Source organism: Sarcophilus harrisii, chromosome 3, assembly GCF_902635505.1.
Source record: "Sarcophilus harrisii chromosome 3, mSarHar1.11, whole genome shotgun sequence".
In the NCBI taxonomy this organism is placed as follows: Eukaryota; Metazoa; Chordata; class Mammalia; order Dasyuromorphia; family Dasyuridae; genus Sarcophilus; species Sarcophilus harrisii.
Window position 1 is genome coordinate 309337300 of NC_045428.1, and position 16272 is coordinate 309353571.

General features: G+C 32.7%; 1 protein-coding gene across 11 annotated transcripts in view; it reads left to right on the plus strand.

The window, feature by feature from the left end:
• Positions 1–16272, plus strand: part of NCK1 (NCK adaptor protein 1) — a 70366-nt gene that overhangs the window by 45609 nt on the left and 8485 nt on the right. For 7 of the 11 annotated variants that reach the window (XM_031959786.1, XM_031959788.1, XM_031959789.1 and 4 more), the window contains one exon: positions 11896–12139. In XM_031959786.1, the coding sequence (XP_031815646.1) occupies positions 11914–12139 (226 nt within the window). In that variant the 5' untranslated portion in view covers positions 11896–11913. Of the gene's footprint in view, positions 1–3141; positions 3207–11895; positions 12140–14723; positions 14941–16272 lie in introns of those variants that run through there. The other 4 variants (XM_031959792.1, XM_031959793.1, XM_031959794.1 and 1 more) reach the window with 2 other exon arrangements.

Consider the following 16272-nt stretch of genomic DNA (forward strand, 5'->3'; position numbering starts at 1 on the left):
TTAGGTTTTACATGTATTGGTCAACCTGCCATCTGGGGGAGGGAATGGGGGGAAGGAGGGGAAAAATTGGAACAAAAGGTTTGGCAATTGTCAATGCTGTAAAATTACCGATGCATATAACTTGTAAATAAAAAGCTATAATTAATAAAAAAAAAATCACACACTAAAAAAATAAAATAAAAAATAAAATAATCCAAACCCCCCCCTTCCCCCCCCAAAAAAAAGGTTAGGTTTTATATGATTGAAGAAAAGAAAAAGAAAAAAAGTTATCTCAAATAATATTCATCACTAATTGTAGTTCTGGGTAGCATATTATTTAATAAAGAACTCCATAAGAGGGAATTATTTATTCACATAGGAAAAAATGGATATTTAGTGCATATCCTTTTCTGTATAAATCAAGGGTATATAAAAGCTAACGTTTTCCAAATTAAATTCAGGTGACATGTGTGTTTTCAGTTTGATCTGGATATTGTAGATCCTTCTTATATAGATTGACCAGTTATATAACATGAATATAAAATAGGACTGGCTTCATAGAGTCACAGGAAAATATAATTGATCACATGAACTGGGAAACACATTTTTTTTTTTAAAAAACATCACTAAGTGCATAGCAGTATGTACAACATAAGTTTGCAAGTATTCTATCATGTATGTGTGTCATTCATTTAACTTACTGCTTGCAGAGGACCTGCAAAACTCGTCCTTTTTCAAACTTGGTAAAATTTTCAAACTCTTATAAGCTACTCTTTCTCTTTCCTTCTTTCCCTCATCTGATGGTTTTTTCCTGATCTAATGTTGCTGCTGGATGTAGAAGAATAAATATTTGCCCAAACTCTTATTTTAAAAAATAAAACACCCCTACTTTCCCTCATTGCCCTCCTTCTATCAAGATGTGTCTTCTAAAATGGTTTAAACCACTGACCTAGTTCAGTACCCTGCTTCCACATTAAAGTTGGCCTATCATCACAAAGAGATGGAATCTTATCCTTGCAATTAAGATCTCCAGAGAAGTAGGTTCTACAACCTTCCTTAGTTTTTTCACAGTCCATTGATAAAGTATTTTGACTTCAATTTGTGTCCTTTATTTATCATAACAAAGTAAGCCAGAAGTAAGATTGTATGTCACTATCTTAAAATGATTTTTTGAGTCCCAGATTCCTTATTTATAAAGTAAAAGATTTGGACTAGAATATATTTGTTATGTTCCCTTGCTTAGCTCTAAGAGGTTATGATGTATTAAAAAAATATTTTTGGTATAATTTTGCCATTAATCTGTGAGTACTTAGGGATGTAGTTGGAAGGTAATTAATTGCAGGATTAGAATTTCAGTTTGAGCAGAAAGAGGATATGAATATATACCATATACCATAGACAGTGTGGATGATGAATTTTATTATATCACCATAGAAGATCTTGTACAGGGAAACTAGAAACTTTTAAATAAGCATACAGTTAATAAATGTCCACTAAGCCAATCGTATAGGGAATTAGAAGAAATCCTTTCAGACAGATAACTGGGAATCTAAGAGACTTGGGGAGCTAGAGCAGGAAATTAATACGTAAGATTGAGAACCCAGCTCAGGTCACTTGGAAACTGAAATACAGGAACAGTTATTCAGTAAACTGGCAGACTGGATCTCCAAGGTCAGAGTGGGACCAGAGTCTTATTGAACTGGAGCTATTTGTTGAAAACAGTTTTTAGCCAGTCATTAAACATTTATTAAATGCTTACTATGTTCTAAGCACTGTATTAGGTGTTGGAAATAAAACAAAAATGAAACTTTCCCTGGCCTCAAGGATTTTATGACATGTACATAATTAATTTATTATGATTAATACAGATTAATACAAAGTAAATAGAACTTAAGGAATAGAATGTATAGTCATATCCAACTTTTTGTTGCCCTGTTTGGGTTTTTTTTGGCAAAGACTCTGGAATGGTCTGCCATTTCCTTCTCTAGCTCACTTTCCAAGTGAAGAAACTGAGGCAAATTGGGTGAAGTGACTTGTCCATTGGTTAACACAACTGGGAAGTGTCTGAGGTAACATTATATCTAGGAAGAGGAGCCTTCCTGACTTAGGACCAGCTCTCTATCTACTGTGCCACCTAGTTGCCTTCAGGAATACAATAGCTACTCTCCATTTGTGTGACATTGCACAAATCATTTTTCTTCTCTGGGTCTGTGTTCTCAATGGTTAAAAAAAAAAAATGTTGAATGGAATGCCAATATCCCACAGCTATGCTGGGCAAATTCAGGCAATTAAATTTTTTTTTTCTTTAAATTTTGAACTTAAATGCCAAAAAAAGAGCACTTCCATCTACATAACAGAATACAAAAAGGAGATATGTTAGGATCATACAAGAGTCCTCAGTATGGAATTTGATATTATAAAATGAAATAATATATGTGAAGCATTAAACTTTGAAGTGCTATATAAAATTAGTTCTTATGTGGGCAACAGCAATAATTTTGTTCAGCTGTCTTCTAATTAAAATCAAATGAGACCTAAAACAATAAAATACATGCTTAATTCTGTTCAATATAGTATGAATAGATAAAGGTCGTCTTGTGGATAATATAATACTCCAAATGCTCCTGTTTGCAGATGACATTGTGTTAATAGCATCAAACCAGAAAACATTTGCAGAGCTTTCTAAATGAATCACTCAAAAGGGTTCATCTTAATCTACATAGGAAAAATCAAGTGGATGAAAAATATTTTTTAACATTGTATGTAGGATGATTCCAGAAGAAGCCTGCAGATGGTCAGTAAGTGGACCCAGAATTGAACAGGAGAAAGAGTGGACTAGATTGGTTTTGAGAAATTTTGCTTTCTTTAAACCCATGTTTTTCCCTTAAACAAAAGCTGACCTTTTAAGACTAATATTTTTTTTCTGATTATACCATATGACTGCAAATCATGGAATACTACAATATCTGTAAAGTATCAAAATTGCAGGTCACACAAAGGGCAGAAGAGAGATGCATAGTGTGAATACTCTGCAAGAAATTATCAGTAACCAATTACATTATTTAGGGTTATAAGTTATCAGAGATAAATGACCAAAAAGAAAAATGGGTTCATCTTTAAGGTTTAAGAGATGAATAACTTATGTATCTATATAATTTCCAGAGATTCAGAAGAGAGCCTGCCGTTTTGGAGGGATCCTTTGTGAAAGAATCATGGGAGGACATAAGGTTAAAAACTGAAGAATTGAAAAATGGTGATATGTAGTCCTTAACCAAAGAAAATTATAATGTACTTAGGAACATAAAATGAATATGTGTAGGAAAGTATTAATAAAGAATACATAATCAAGTGCTTTCAAGATTCAAGGGGAATCTTGAAAGAAGAAATGACTTACTGAGGATCACACAAATGAATTAGTGTCAATGGTATCCAGAACCCAGGAATTTTGGCTTCCAGCCTCATGATTCTTTTCCATTAGAGAGCTGTTATCATTATTATTTTTTTTTCTTTAACTAGGGAAGGCTTCATAGAGGAAATGGTAACTAAAACAGTCTAGAAGAAAGGTAGAATTTGTATACTATAAGAGAAGAATGGAGGCTGGAAATGGAGAGGAGGCAGCATACCCTACTTTCCTTTTCCTTTTTACTCTAAAATAAAATAGAATCAATAGCATCAAAGGTAAGACTGCATATTGTGCATTTATGGGACATTGCGGAGACAGATATTATAATAGAGGATACATATTGAGGAGTAATGGAAAGTGAAAATAAGACACCCCCATACACATAATGTGGGGCAAGATTATAAAGGTGCTTGAAAGTAAAGTTATTGACATCAGACTTTTGAAAGTAGGAACTTGTTGAAAGGCTATTTATAGTAATCCAGGTAGGAGCTTATGAGGATCTGTATCAATATAGTAATATATGTGAAAATGAAGAGGAAGAGACAAATGAGAGATATTTTGAAGGGAAAAAAAAAAACCCTGTTATTAATAGATATTTGCTGAGGACCTCTCTTTTATTTCAATTAAAAAAAAAATTGAGACCATTTGCCATTAGCTTTGCCTTCTCATCATCCCCTTTACTCCAATCTTTGATGATAAAGTGGCTTATTTTTCTGTCTCACTCCCTCACCTCTTTTCTAGGAGACTGCAAAATTGCTTTGTTACAGCATTTTAAGAAACAAAGTCTGAGAGAAAAAATTTGATAGGCTAGCTTGTCATTTCCATTTTTTCTTTAGTCTTCAATCTCTTCCTCTACTACTTCCCTCCTTTTTGCTTATAAACACAACCATATCTCCAATTCTTTAAACAAAACAAAACAAAACAAAACTTGCTAATTTCTGCCATATTCACTAAAGTTCTTTGTTAATCTTTAATTCTTCTCTTCTGCATCCTGACTTCCAGCCTCATCACTAAACTGAAACTGCTCTCTAAAAAGTTAACAGTGGTTCTTAATCACCAAACTAATGAACTTGTCTCGATATTTTTGTTTGTTCTTTTGATTCTTCTGATACTCTCTTCCAAGTCTCTCTTGCTAGATCTTCATGTCCTTTTTAATAACTGTGTTATTAAACATATTAAACAGAACCCATAAGGTTCTGTCCTATGCTCTCTCCATATACATTTTCTTGGAAACCTCATCAGTTCTATGGAGTCATTTGTGTCTATTCAGCTGATTCCTAGATTTTAGACTTAGGTCTCTTTTGAGCTCTAGCTTTGCATTATCACTTGACTTTTAGGCAATTTGAATTGTATGTCCCTTGACATATAGACAAAACAGAACTCATTATTTCTACATCCTTCCCCTCCACCCTTCCTCCACCCTTCCGTCTTCTCAACTTCCCTATTACTGCTAAAGATACTGCCATCCCACCCACCCAGTCTCTAAACTTTTGGGTCATCCTCAACTCTTCTTCCTTCACTCATCCCACATATCTAATCAGTTGCTAAATCTTATAATTTCTTTCTGTGCAACATCTCTCATAAGCTTTCTCTTTTCTCTACTTACATAGAAACTAATTTAGGTCCTCATCATTTATTCATTTGGATTGTCAGCTTAGTATCCCTTCTTAAGGTTTTTTCACCTTTTCTCCAATCTGACCCTTAACCTACTGCTAAAGTGACTTACCTATAGTATTTGCAGTCCATTTGTAATAACTATAGCCCCTGTTACCTTCAGGATCAAATATAAAGAACTTTGGAATTGAAAACTCTTCAAAAACCAGGTCCCTTTCTCTCTTTCCAGTCACCTTACATTCCTGTGGCATCTGGAATTCTTCTTCCTTCTATCCACTTCCTGACTTCCCTGAAGTCCCCGCTAAAATCCCACTTTATACACGCAACCTTTCCATTTGTCAATACTAGTGTCTTCCCTCTTCAGAATAGTTCTGATCTGTCTTGTATATGTCTTGTTTTTGTTTCTCCCATTAGGCTGAGCTCCTTGAGATCTGGAACCCTTAGGTCTTAGTTTTATTGGTGCTTATCAGATTATTTTCAGTCTACCTTACTTATGTTCTATTTTGTATGTTTATTCTTTCCTATGAGAATCTCAGCCCTTGGGAACATTTTCCTTTTTCTTTCTATCCTCAGCTCTTAGTTCAGTACCTGTCATGTAGTAAACCATTTAATAAATGCTTATTAATCACGTAATTAATGACTGATTTTATATGAAAGATGATAGGAAGAATAATATGTCACTAGCAAAGACAGCAAAGTTGGAAAAGGGAGCTGGTTTGGAGCATATTTAATTTGAGTGACAAAATAACCTAAGTGGAAATCCCATGTAGTTATTGTTGACACAAAACTACAGCCTGGTTGAGAGAATAGGGACTATAAATATTTGCTAAGGTAATTTATTTGCTGACCTGTGTATTTAGTTTTCTCATTCCATTATGAGGAATTGGAACGTATATAACATTTCTTCTACTTAGAATATTTCCCTCTCAGCCAATCTGTTTTTTTCCTTTTTTAAAATCCTGAATCAGAAAATTCACCTTTTCTTTCTTTAAAAAATAATAGCTTTTTATTTTCCAAAATACATGTAAAGATAGTTTTCAGCATTCACCCTTGTAAAGCCTTGTGTTCCAAATTCTTCTCCCTTCCTCCAAGGATCTTCCCCTTCCCCTAGATAGTAAGTAATCCAATATAGATTAAACATAGGCAATTTTTCTTCTTCTTTTTTTTATTAAAGCTTTTTATTTTCAAAACTTATGCACAGATAATTTTTCAACATTGATCCTTGCATAGCCTTGTGTCCTTTCCCCAATCCCTCCCTTAGATGGCAGGCAATTCAAGATATATTTACATGTTAAAATATATATTAAATTACAATATATGTAAACGTAATTATACAATTATCTTGCTGCACAAGAAAAATCAGATCAAAAAGGAAAGAAAACAAAAGGCAAGTGAACGACAACAAAGTGAGAATATCATTGTGATCCACACTCAGTTTCCATAGTCCTCTCTCTGGGTGTAGATGGCTCTCATCATCACAAGATAATTGAAATAGGCCTGAATCATCTCATAACTGAAGAGAGTCACATCCATCAGAATTGATCATCATACAGTCTTGTTGCTGTGTATAATGATCTACTGTTCTGCTCATTTCACTTAGCATCCATTCATGTAACTCTCTCTAGGCCTCTCTGAAATCATCCTGCTGGTCGTTTCTTACAGAACAATAATATTCCGTAACATTTATATATACCACAACTTATTTTAGCCATGCTCCAACTGGTGGACATCCACTCAGTTTCCAGTTCTTTGACACTACATAAAGGACTGCCACAAACATTTTATGTGAAGTTCTTCTAACTACATTTGCACATTTATCATGCTGCTGCCCAAGAAAAATCAGATCAAAAGGAAGAAAACAAACAAGCAAACAACAACAAAAAAGGTGAAAATACTATGTTGTGATCTACATTAAATCCTCGTAGTCCCTCTTTCTGGATGCAGATGGCTCTCTCTATCACAAATCTATTGAAATTTGCGTGAATCACTTTATTGTTGAAAACAGCCAAGTCCATCACAGTTGATTATCACATAATTATCTTGTAGCTATGTACAGTGTTCTCCTGGTTCTACTCACTTCACTTATCATCAGTTCATGTAAATTTTTTTGGGGTTTTTCTGAAACTACCCTGCTGATCCTTTCTTACAGAACAATAATATTCTATAACATTCATACACTATAACTTACTCAGCCATTCTCCAACTGAGAGGCATACATTCAGTTTCCAGTTTTTTCCACTACAAAAAGGACTGCTTATAACATTTTTGTACATGTCAGTCCTTTTCCCTTTTTTTTAGTGATCTCTTTGGGATACAGACCCTGTAGTGAGATTGCTGGATTAAAGGGCATGCACACTTTGATAGTACTTTGGGCATAGTTCCAAATTGCTCTCAAATGGTTGGGTCAGTTCACAATTCCACCCATAGTGTATCAGTGTTCCAGTTTTCCCATACCTGATGTGATTTTGCAGTCATGAAAATAAAGCAGGTTTTTTGAATTGTTGTTTATATCTTAACTTAAAGTCCTTATGGCATAGTCATAGGCACATCATTAAATTATCATTATCTGATTTTTCTTCCATCTTAGTCCATCTAACAGGTATGAAATGGTAGCTCAGAGTTGTCTTAATTTACATTTCTCTAATCAATAGTAATTTAGAACATTTTTTTCATATCACTGGAAATGGCTTTAATTTCTTCATCTGAAAATTGTGACAATTCACCTTTCTTAGAAAACTTTTCCTAATTTAATTTCACTTAAATCAGTTTTTTGATACATTTTCTCTGAAATATATTTCATATGCAGGATATTAATGTGTATTTATAAACATGATTTTATGTAAAAGAGCTTGTTTTTCTGTGCTTCATCAAATCTTATACGTTTTTCAAAGATAAGCTATGTGAAGTTTTTTCCTAGTTCTTTCCAACCACAGTTGCATTTTTTGCCTTTATCATTTTTGAAATGGAATATCAGAGATTTAAATTTTTTCCATTTCTCTTATTAGTGGTTATTAATAATTTGCAATTGTTTTGAAAAGTATTTGAATTAACATGTATTTTTGAAAATTTAGATAAGGTACTAGGTATTCTTGGAACACACCCCACTCTGACTGAACTTATTCTAAATGGGGTGTAGCCTAAAACACATGAGGCTCAGAGTCAAGAGAATTGAGTTCTAATGCTCTCTGGCTTTCATTAGCTTGTATGATCTTGGGAAAGTTACATCCTATATAGATGGTGAACTATAAGATCTCTTCCTTCTCTAAAAGTACTTGGATATTTGATAACAAGCCATCAAACTCTTTTGGTATACAATCTTATAATCTTAAAATTATGAATTATTCAGAGATTGTACTTCCTATAAGAAATGGTGGGGGAAGGATGTGCTCATTATTTGTCACAGACTCTAAAATTGAATAATTTTATTTCTTAATCAACATAGCCAGTTATCATGTGATTTTTTTCTTAATTATTTATTGGTTGATGAACCTGATGTGATTTTGCAGTTATGGAGGTAAAAGAAGTTTTTTTTTAATTGTTATGTATATCTTAACTTGAAGTCTGTATGCCATAGGTTATAAGAAGCATTCTAGGCAAGAGAAATGATGTGATCATAGTCATAGGTATAGATTTCCAAGGATCATTTAATTACTGCAAATAGTATTTTTTAAATAGCATTTATAGAACACTCACTATGTGATAGACATTGTGCTCGTTTACAGATATTTCATTTGATTCTTACAATAACTATCCCTGGAGATAGGTACTGTTTTACAGTTGAGGAAACTGAGGCCAAGAGGTTAAATGACTTACTCAGGGTCATACAGTTAGTTTATGTCTGAAGTCAAATTTGAACTCAGTATCTTGACTTTAGTCCAGTGCTCTGTCCATTGTGCCCCTGGCCTCCTCATATTGAAATAGTATATATGGGAATTTAATTCAATTTTGATTAGTTTTAATGTGTTAGCTTGAGTTATAAAGTCAACTAAGAAAATATATATATTTATGGAAATGTTCCTGTCTTAGATTTTGCCCAATTGTCTTATTTTTAAATGATTGATTTGAATTTGGTGATCCTGGAAGACATCTTTTAATATTATTTTTTTTTCTAAATGATGTTGCATTAAGTTGCAATTTTTTGTATGGATTAAGGATGAAGCAATATGAAAAATTTGCTTTAGGTGTGCAGTATAACACTCAGTATTAAATCTTACTTCATTGCTTTTTAAAATCCTGTTTTGGTTCTTTATATAACTTATTTAATTTCACTATCAAAGTGACACACATATGAGTGTACTTATACATAGCACTTTTTTCATCTAAAATATTGAAGAATGCTTTGTTTTTAGTGACCTTTCTCACATCTTTTTTCCTTTTCATTTTTTTCTCAGTTACATGTAGAAGTTTTTTTAACATTTGTTTTTATAAGTTTTGATTTTAAATTCTTTATTTTTCAGTTCCCCTTTTGAGAACGTAAGCAAAATTATACATCATACATACAAAGTCATGTAAAATATATTTCCATATTGGCCATGTTGTAAAGGCAAAAAGAAAAAAAAAAATTAAGAAGTATGTTTCAGTCTGCATTCAGACTCCAACAGTTCTTCTCTAGAGGAAGACAGCATTTTTCATTGTCTTAGAACATTGTATTGCTGAGATTAGATAAATCATTGACATTAGATCATTGTACAACATTGCTTTTGTTGTGTACAGTGTTCTAGTTCTGCATACTTCACTTTGCATCACTTCATATAAATCTTCTTGGGTTTTTCTGAAAACATCCTATTCATAATTTCTTACAGCACAGTAGTACTACATCACAATCATATACTACAGTTTCTTCATCCATTCCCTAATTGATGGGCTTCCCCATTTCCAATTCTTTGCCACCACAAAAAAGCTGCCCATTTGGCAGCAGATCTGGTATTGATATTGCTGGATCAAAAGGTATGCATAGTTTTTGGTCCTTTGAGCATAGTTTCAAATTGTTTTCTAGAATGATTGGATCACTCTGCAACTCCACAATGCATTAGTATGCCATTTTTCTACCTCTCCAACATTTATCATTTTCCTTTTCTCTGTTATTAGTTAATATGATAGATATGAGGAGATATCTCAGAGTTGTTTTTATTTGTGTTTCTCTGACTAGTAGTGATTTAGAGCATTTTTTCTATGACTTCATAGCTTTGTTTTTAGAGAGTACTTTGAATATGTTATTTAAAATCTTGTCTTAGAGATAAGAATTTAAAAAGAAATTATGAAATTTCAGTCATAGATGAATCTGTTAATAAGGGGCTTAGGATCAATGTGATTCTTTGACTAACATTGATAAATCTTTCCGATCGATCTTTGTTATTTCCTATTGCAAACTGCCTTAATATTTGTTCTTCTTAAAAGCATAAGTTTCTAAAGACAAAAAAGATGGTATTTTGACAAAAACTGTATTCTTTTCCTGATTAGCTTTATGCCCAGGAGGGCTCAGTAAACTGCTGAAGGTTAATCTTTTTTTTTTTTCTTATCTAGAAATATATATCATAATTATATATACGATGTCATTATTTGGAATATAAGGGAACAAGAAATAAGAAAAAAAAAGTGTACTTTAAGTGCTGTGAATTCTATGAGGAATTGCTATCTAAAATACAAGGATCTAGTGCTAGACTTTAGGCTTCATTTTCCAGGTTAATTTGTCAGAGTATAAGTTCCTCCTTGAAACCAGTCCAAGGGACCTTCCCTTCAACCTGAAGGGCTATTTTAACTTGTACTTTTCATTAAAATACCCTGCTGCCTGCATACTCACTAAAAGCACGGGGCCTCCTAAACTTTCCTTACCACTGTGCTGACTCGATTCCTTCAATTCAGATATATATATGGTTCATTTCATCCCTAATTATTTGTCACCTTTCTTCTGTCACTGTTTACAGAAATTCTTTTCTAGAACTTCCTTCACCCTTCCCTTCTAGTTCTAATCTATCTTCACATATTCAAGATCATAAAATAGTTTGTCAAAGAAAAGAGTATGTACAAATTCAGAAACAATACAGCAGAATAAATTAATTATAAGTGCATATAATATAGCCAACAATATGACACAAAACAACATTTATTAAACACTAATTGCATATAGAGTACTGGGCTAGGCCTAAGGAAATACCTAGGTATGGTTATTGCATTAATAGGGTTTTTTAAGTTATAGAAGAAGAAAGCACTAAGATAACCAATAGCAAACAATATGACAAATATATTAGAAAATTAAAACACAAAATCCTAACTAAGGACTGAGAACATAAAAGAAAAGGAAATTGTGTATTAATTGTGTTTTCATCCTTCATGGAAGCAGTGTGATACTGTACAAAGAATAGTTTGGATGGATTTAAAAGAAAAGAGTTCAAATATCAGGAGAACTTGGACAAATCTTACTTAGCCTCATTGAAATAAATAACCTTTAAATTCCCTGCCATTTTAAAATTGACCTTGGTGTCTTTTGCCACATTTAACATGTCTGTCTTCCTCTTTTTTTCTGGATGCTTCTATTTCCTTGGTTACCAAAACAACATATACCATAATTATTCTCTGTGATACCTCTATCTGTCTGTCTTCTTTATTTGCCCCTGTTTTGAATCTGTAAACAGGACAAAGTAATTTTGAAAGAAATACAATGATTTTACTAACAGGTAGGGTTTTCTTCAACTGTTCATTCTAATACCATTTCAAATTATAAATTTGAGATCTTTTAAAGTAATGTATAGATTATACAGACAGGATTTGAAAAAATCCAAATTCAAAACAACATATAAAGAGTACCATACATATATCTAATACTGTCATCAGTCTTCATTTCATGATAAGGATCTTTTAGAGGAATAATTTTTAATTTTTTATGCCTTTTTTATTGACAGTGCCAAAGCTCCTAGAAGATGGCAGAAGAGGTGGTGGTGGTAGCCAAATTTGATTATGTGGCCCAGCAAGAACAAGAGCTTGACATCAAGAAAAATGAAAGGCTTTGGCTATTGGATGATTCCAAATCCTGGTGGAGAGTTCGAAATTCTATGAACAGAACTGGTTTTGTGCCTTCTAACTATGTTGAAAGGAAAAACAGTGCTAGGAAAGCTTCTATTGTAAAAAATCTAAAGGATACTTTAGGTAAGTGTTCACTCACATCTAACTCTGACCCCTGGGGGATTTTCTTGCCAAAGATAATGGATTGGTTTGCCATTTCCTTCTCCAGTTCATTTTACAAATGAGGAAACTGAGGCAAACAGGATTAAGTGACTTGCCCAGGGTCACACAACTAGGAAGTGTCTGAGGCCAGATTTGGACTCAGGTCTTCCTGACTCCAGGCCTGGCACTCTATCTAACCATGCCATCTAGGTAAGTGTTAGTAGGTGGCTAATAAAAGTTTGCTGAAATTGATTTAAAAGTGGTATCATGCTGAAGCATGAGTTTATTAATGGGATTAGGATAAGCAGGCAGGATGAGATAGTATTAGGGAGTCAGTAGTATAGAAGACTTTGTCAGTTAATATAGATTCATAGAGATAACAGTTCAAGTTCAAAGACATAGTCTGATACTCCATGTTATTTCATATAGTTTACTGCAGTTTTGAACAAAATGTTTCTAGAATTGTAATGTTAAAAGTCAACAAAAGTGTTCTTAATGGATAGGATTATAGACTGCTTCTAGAGGATAGGATAGCTGCATGGTTCAGTGGAAAGAGTACTTAAAGTCAGAAAAGCTGGATTCACTATTTCTATTTCTGGTCCCTGCTACTTGATGCTACTCCTGGCCATGTCACTATACCTCCCTAAGTCTCAGTTTTTGTCTATAAAATAAGGAGCTGGACTGGGTGGCCGATGACCTTATGACTTTTAGACCTATTATCTTGTAGTGTTTATTCTCTTTCCCAGTCTTTAGCACTAGGTCAGTAAAGGTAATCTTAGGCCTATAAATGTTGGACATAACGAGGTCAGAGAATTGCAAATAGATCCTGTTTAACTGAGCCCAAAACAAATGATATCTCATAAGGTTTAAGTGTAAAATAACTTAGTATATTTGACATGAATTTAGACATCTACTGGAATAAGATTTAAGTTACTGATTTCCTGCTTAGGAATCTCATCTTTAAAAAAGTAATTATCTCATTTTTTCCCTTTAGTTTTAGTTAAGGAATCATATGTAGCCAGCCACAAATAATCAGCCTTTTACAGTCTCTCCTTTTTTCTCCTGTTCATTTCCTTCTCTGATCTTTTTTCCTCTGGATCCCTTTGTTGGTGCAAGAAAACAGAGAGGTCCTTGCTTTACTCTTCCCTTGGCTAAGTTGAGAGGAAGGAAATGTAGAGGGGTGAGGATTGACCTCTGTTCTTTGTCCTTTCCCTCTTGGCTGACAGGAAAGGAGTTGGGAAGGGACTGAATTTGATTGTTGGTATTCAGGAAAACATGCCATTACCTAACATTGTGCTTTGTACATATGCAGGAAAGAATGTTGAAAAATTTCTACTTGGAAAGATAATTTGGTAAAAAATAATTGGCTTTGAATAAAATACATTTTTGTTTTACCACTGACTAAAATTAGTTTTTATTGTTTCAAAGGAGGTTGTTGTTAGCCTTCTTTCTCATTTTAATTTAATTATTATGAATAATAAAAAAACCACATGCTTTTGAATAAAAACAGTTGCAACATTTTCAAACAGTAACAAAATTTGTCACAGATTTAGAGTTCTATACAATACACAAAACAATTTCCAAGCATGAAATTAGCAACATTCCAAAGTGATTTAAAAATGAACAGAGTATTAACAGATGACCACTGATTCTCAGGTAATACATTTGAAATAATTTTTGCTTTATTCGCCAAGATATGAACAATATATGACCATTGTTCTTAGATGTTGAGATGATTTTGTTGATAGTGACTGGTAAAGTCAGAATCAGAAACAATAATTTCTTTTAAAACTCTGTATTCTCAATAAAATTGTATGTCTGTGTTGATTTGAAGACTTGGAAAAAAGAAGTAAACTTCATCAGCCAGGGATATTGATGTTTTGGTGAATGTACAGGAAGTGTCAAGGACATAGACACTGGTCTTGTTTTTCTAAAAATTACTAGAAGTTATTAGGAAAATAGAATAAAAGTCCATTTAACATTTGGCAAAGGACATTTTAAAAATTAATGTGATGGGGGAATCGTGATTTTATAATTTTTCAGAAATAAAATTAAGTATCTTTATAAGGATTTGTCTATACAAGAAAAACCTTAATTACCATTTTCTTTACAGTATTGCTGTTTGGGTCACCTGTTTTAAGTGATAGTTAATTAGTATATGATTTATTTCTTTTTCACTTACATGGTTCTGCCTTTTAAGGGGAACTTAAAGTGGTCTATGAAACTTATTTTATTTATTCATATAGCTGAAAATCTGATAAAAATCTAGCTATTTCATCCAGCCAATCATTTTCCTATACTTTAAAAAACTTTTGTACCCAGTCATTTGTTAACCTTGTAAATTCCCCAAAGTAATTAATGGACTAGGCTTTTTTCTGATTATACTGCTTACTAAGAGTTAAATAGAAAAAAGAAAGGAAAAATACCAAAAAGGATGGAAATAGGATGTAGTACGAGGAAGGAAAAAATTCACTTTAGTAAATATTATTAAATTCTTAAGCCACTTTTAATAAATTTTTGAGTGTTTTTTTGTGGCCGACATGACATACTTGTTAAACAAGTTCTTGTAAAGATCAAACGTTTCGGAATGGGAGAAGCCTCAGAAAAACTTTTATTGTTTGGGTATGGGCCAAGTCACATGGACTGGGTGTGGGGAGTTGCAGTGTTGAAGAACAGACCAGGAAGCTCCATGAGAATTATCCTGAGCTAAACGACCAACTGAAAGAAAGAACACAAGATTTTGATCAAAATGGATTGGTTGAACATCATTAAGGACTTTTTCAGTAAGTTTAGCTTTTTAGATCTTTAGATCTAAATTTTATTAGCTCTTTAGTTCTACTTCAGTATTTGTGTTTCTTTGAGTATACTTTCTCACTTTAAAGATATAAATGTTCCTTGGAAAGGCTTGGTCTATTTATGTTTTATCATAGAGTTGAAGTTTTTCATTTTTTGTTATGGAATATTTGACTAATTATGTGGAATTAAAAAAAAATTAGGTCTGTCTTACATGAAGTTAGATTGCTTGAAGTTTAGTGTGATTAGTGACATAGATATGAAAATATAGATTATTCTTTCTAAATTTCTAATTTAGATACAGTATGCTAATTGTTTCTCTTAAAATAACATTTAAAGTAGAACTCAAACTTTAGTAAACCACAGAAGTGACTAAGATTGATACAAATAAATTGAATTTTGAGTTACTATCTTTGAATTTTGAAATATTTTAGGAGTAATTTTTTTTCTCTTAAATTTTAGAGAAAAAAAACATACAGATTAGTACAAGCTAGATACTGGTTATTTAAAATTAACGACATTATAATCTGTAACTAATAGAGGTTGATATTTTTATGAGTATCTGAGTTGCTAAAACTTCTTACCAACTAAAATACGGAAAAAAACCTCATATTTTTAGGATTATTCTTTGACATATAATAAAATATTTAAATTTATTGACAAAATATGAACTTAATCTTTCTCTGTGCTTTTTAAAAGTACAGTTTTTCTGACAAGTTAGGTCTAATTTGATCTGCATATGTGTTTTTTTTTTTTTATTTTTTATTTTTCTGTAAAACCTAATCAGTTTCTCCGATGCCACAGGCATTTGAGGAAGCAGAGAAAAACGTTACTCAGGAACTTTCTATTTATTCTCAGAAGCTAGATAAGAGGGGAGGAAGGAAAGGTGTCCTGCCTTTAATTCTCAATAACTTTCCAACTCTGGGCAAATTATTTTTTCCTCTTTAAAATGGGGGTGACAATAACTCTGATATGTACTTCACAGAGCTCTTGTGAAGCTCAGATAAAACAATATTTGGAAAATGCTTTGCAACCTTTAAATTGAATAAGTATGTTTACTCTATGTAGTCCTAGATCACAAGGATGAGATTTGATAGGTAGAAGTTTTAGGAAGGCAGATTTCATCATTTAACCCTTAGAGATGTGCATTTGTGAGAGATTTATTTATTAATTAAGCATTTATTAAGTGTTTCCTGTGTGCCAGACTATGCCCTTTAGTAAGACTAGTAAAGTTAGTAAGACAAAAAACCAAAACAGTTCTTTTCCTCAAGGACCTTCTTACATTGTGTGGCAGGAAAACAACTTACACAGAAAACTAAATG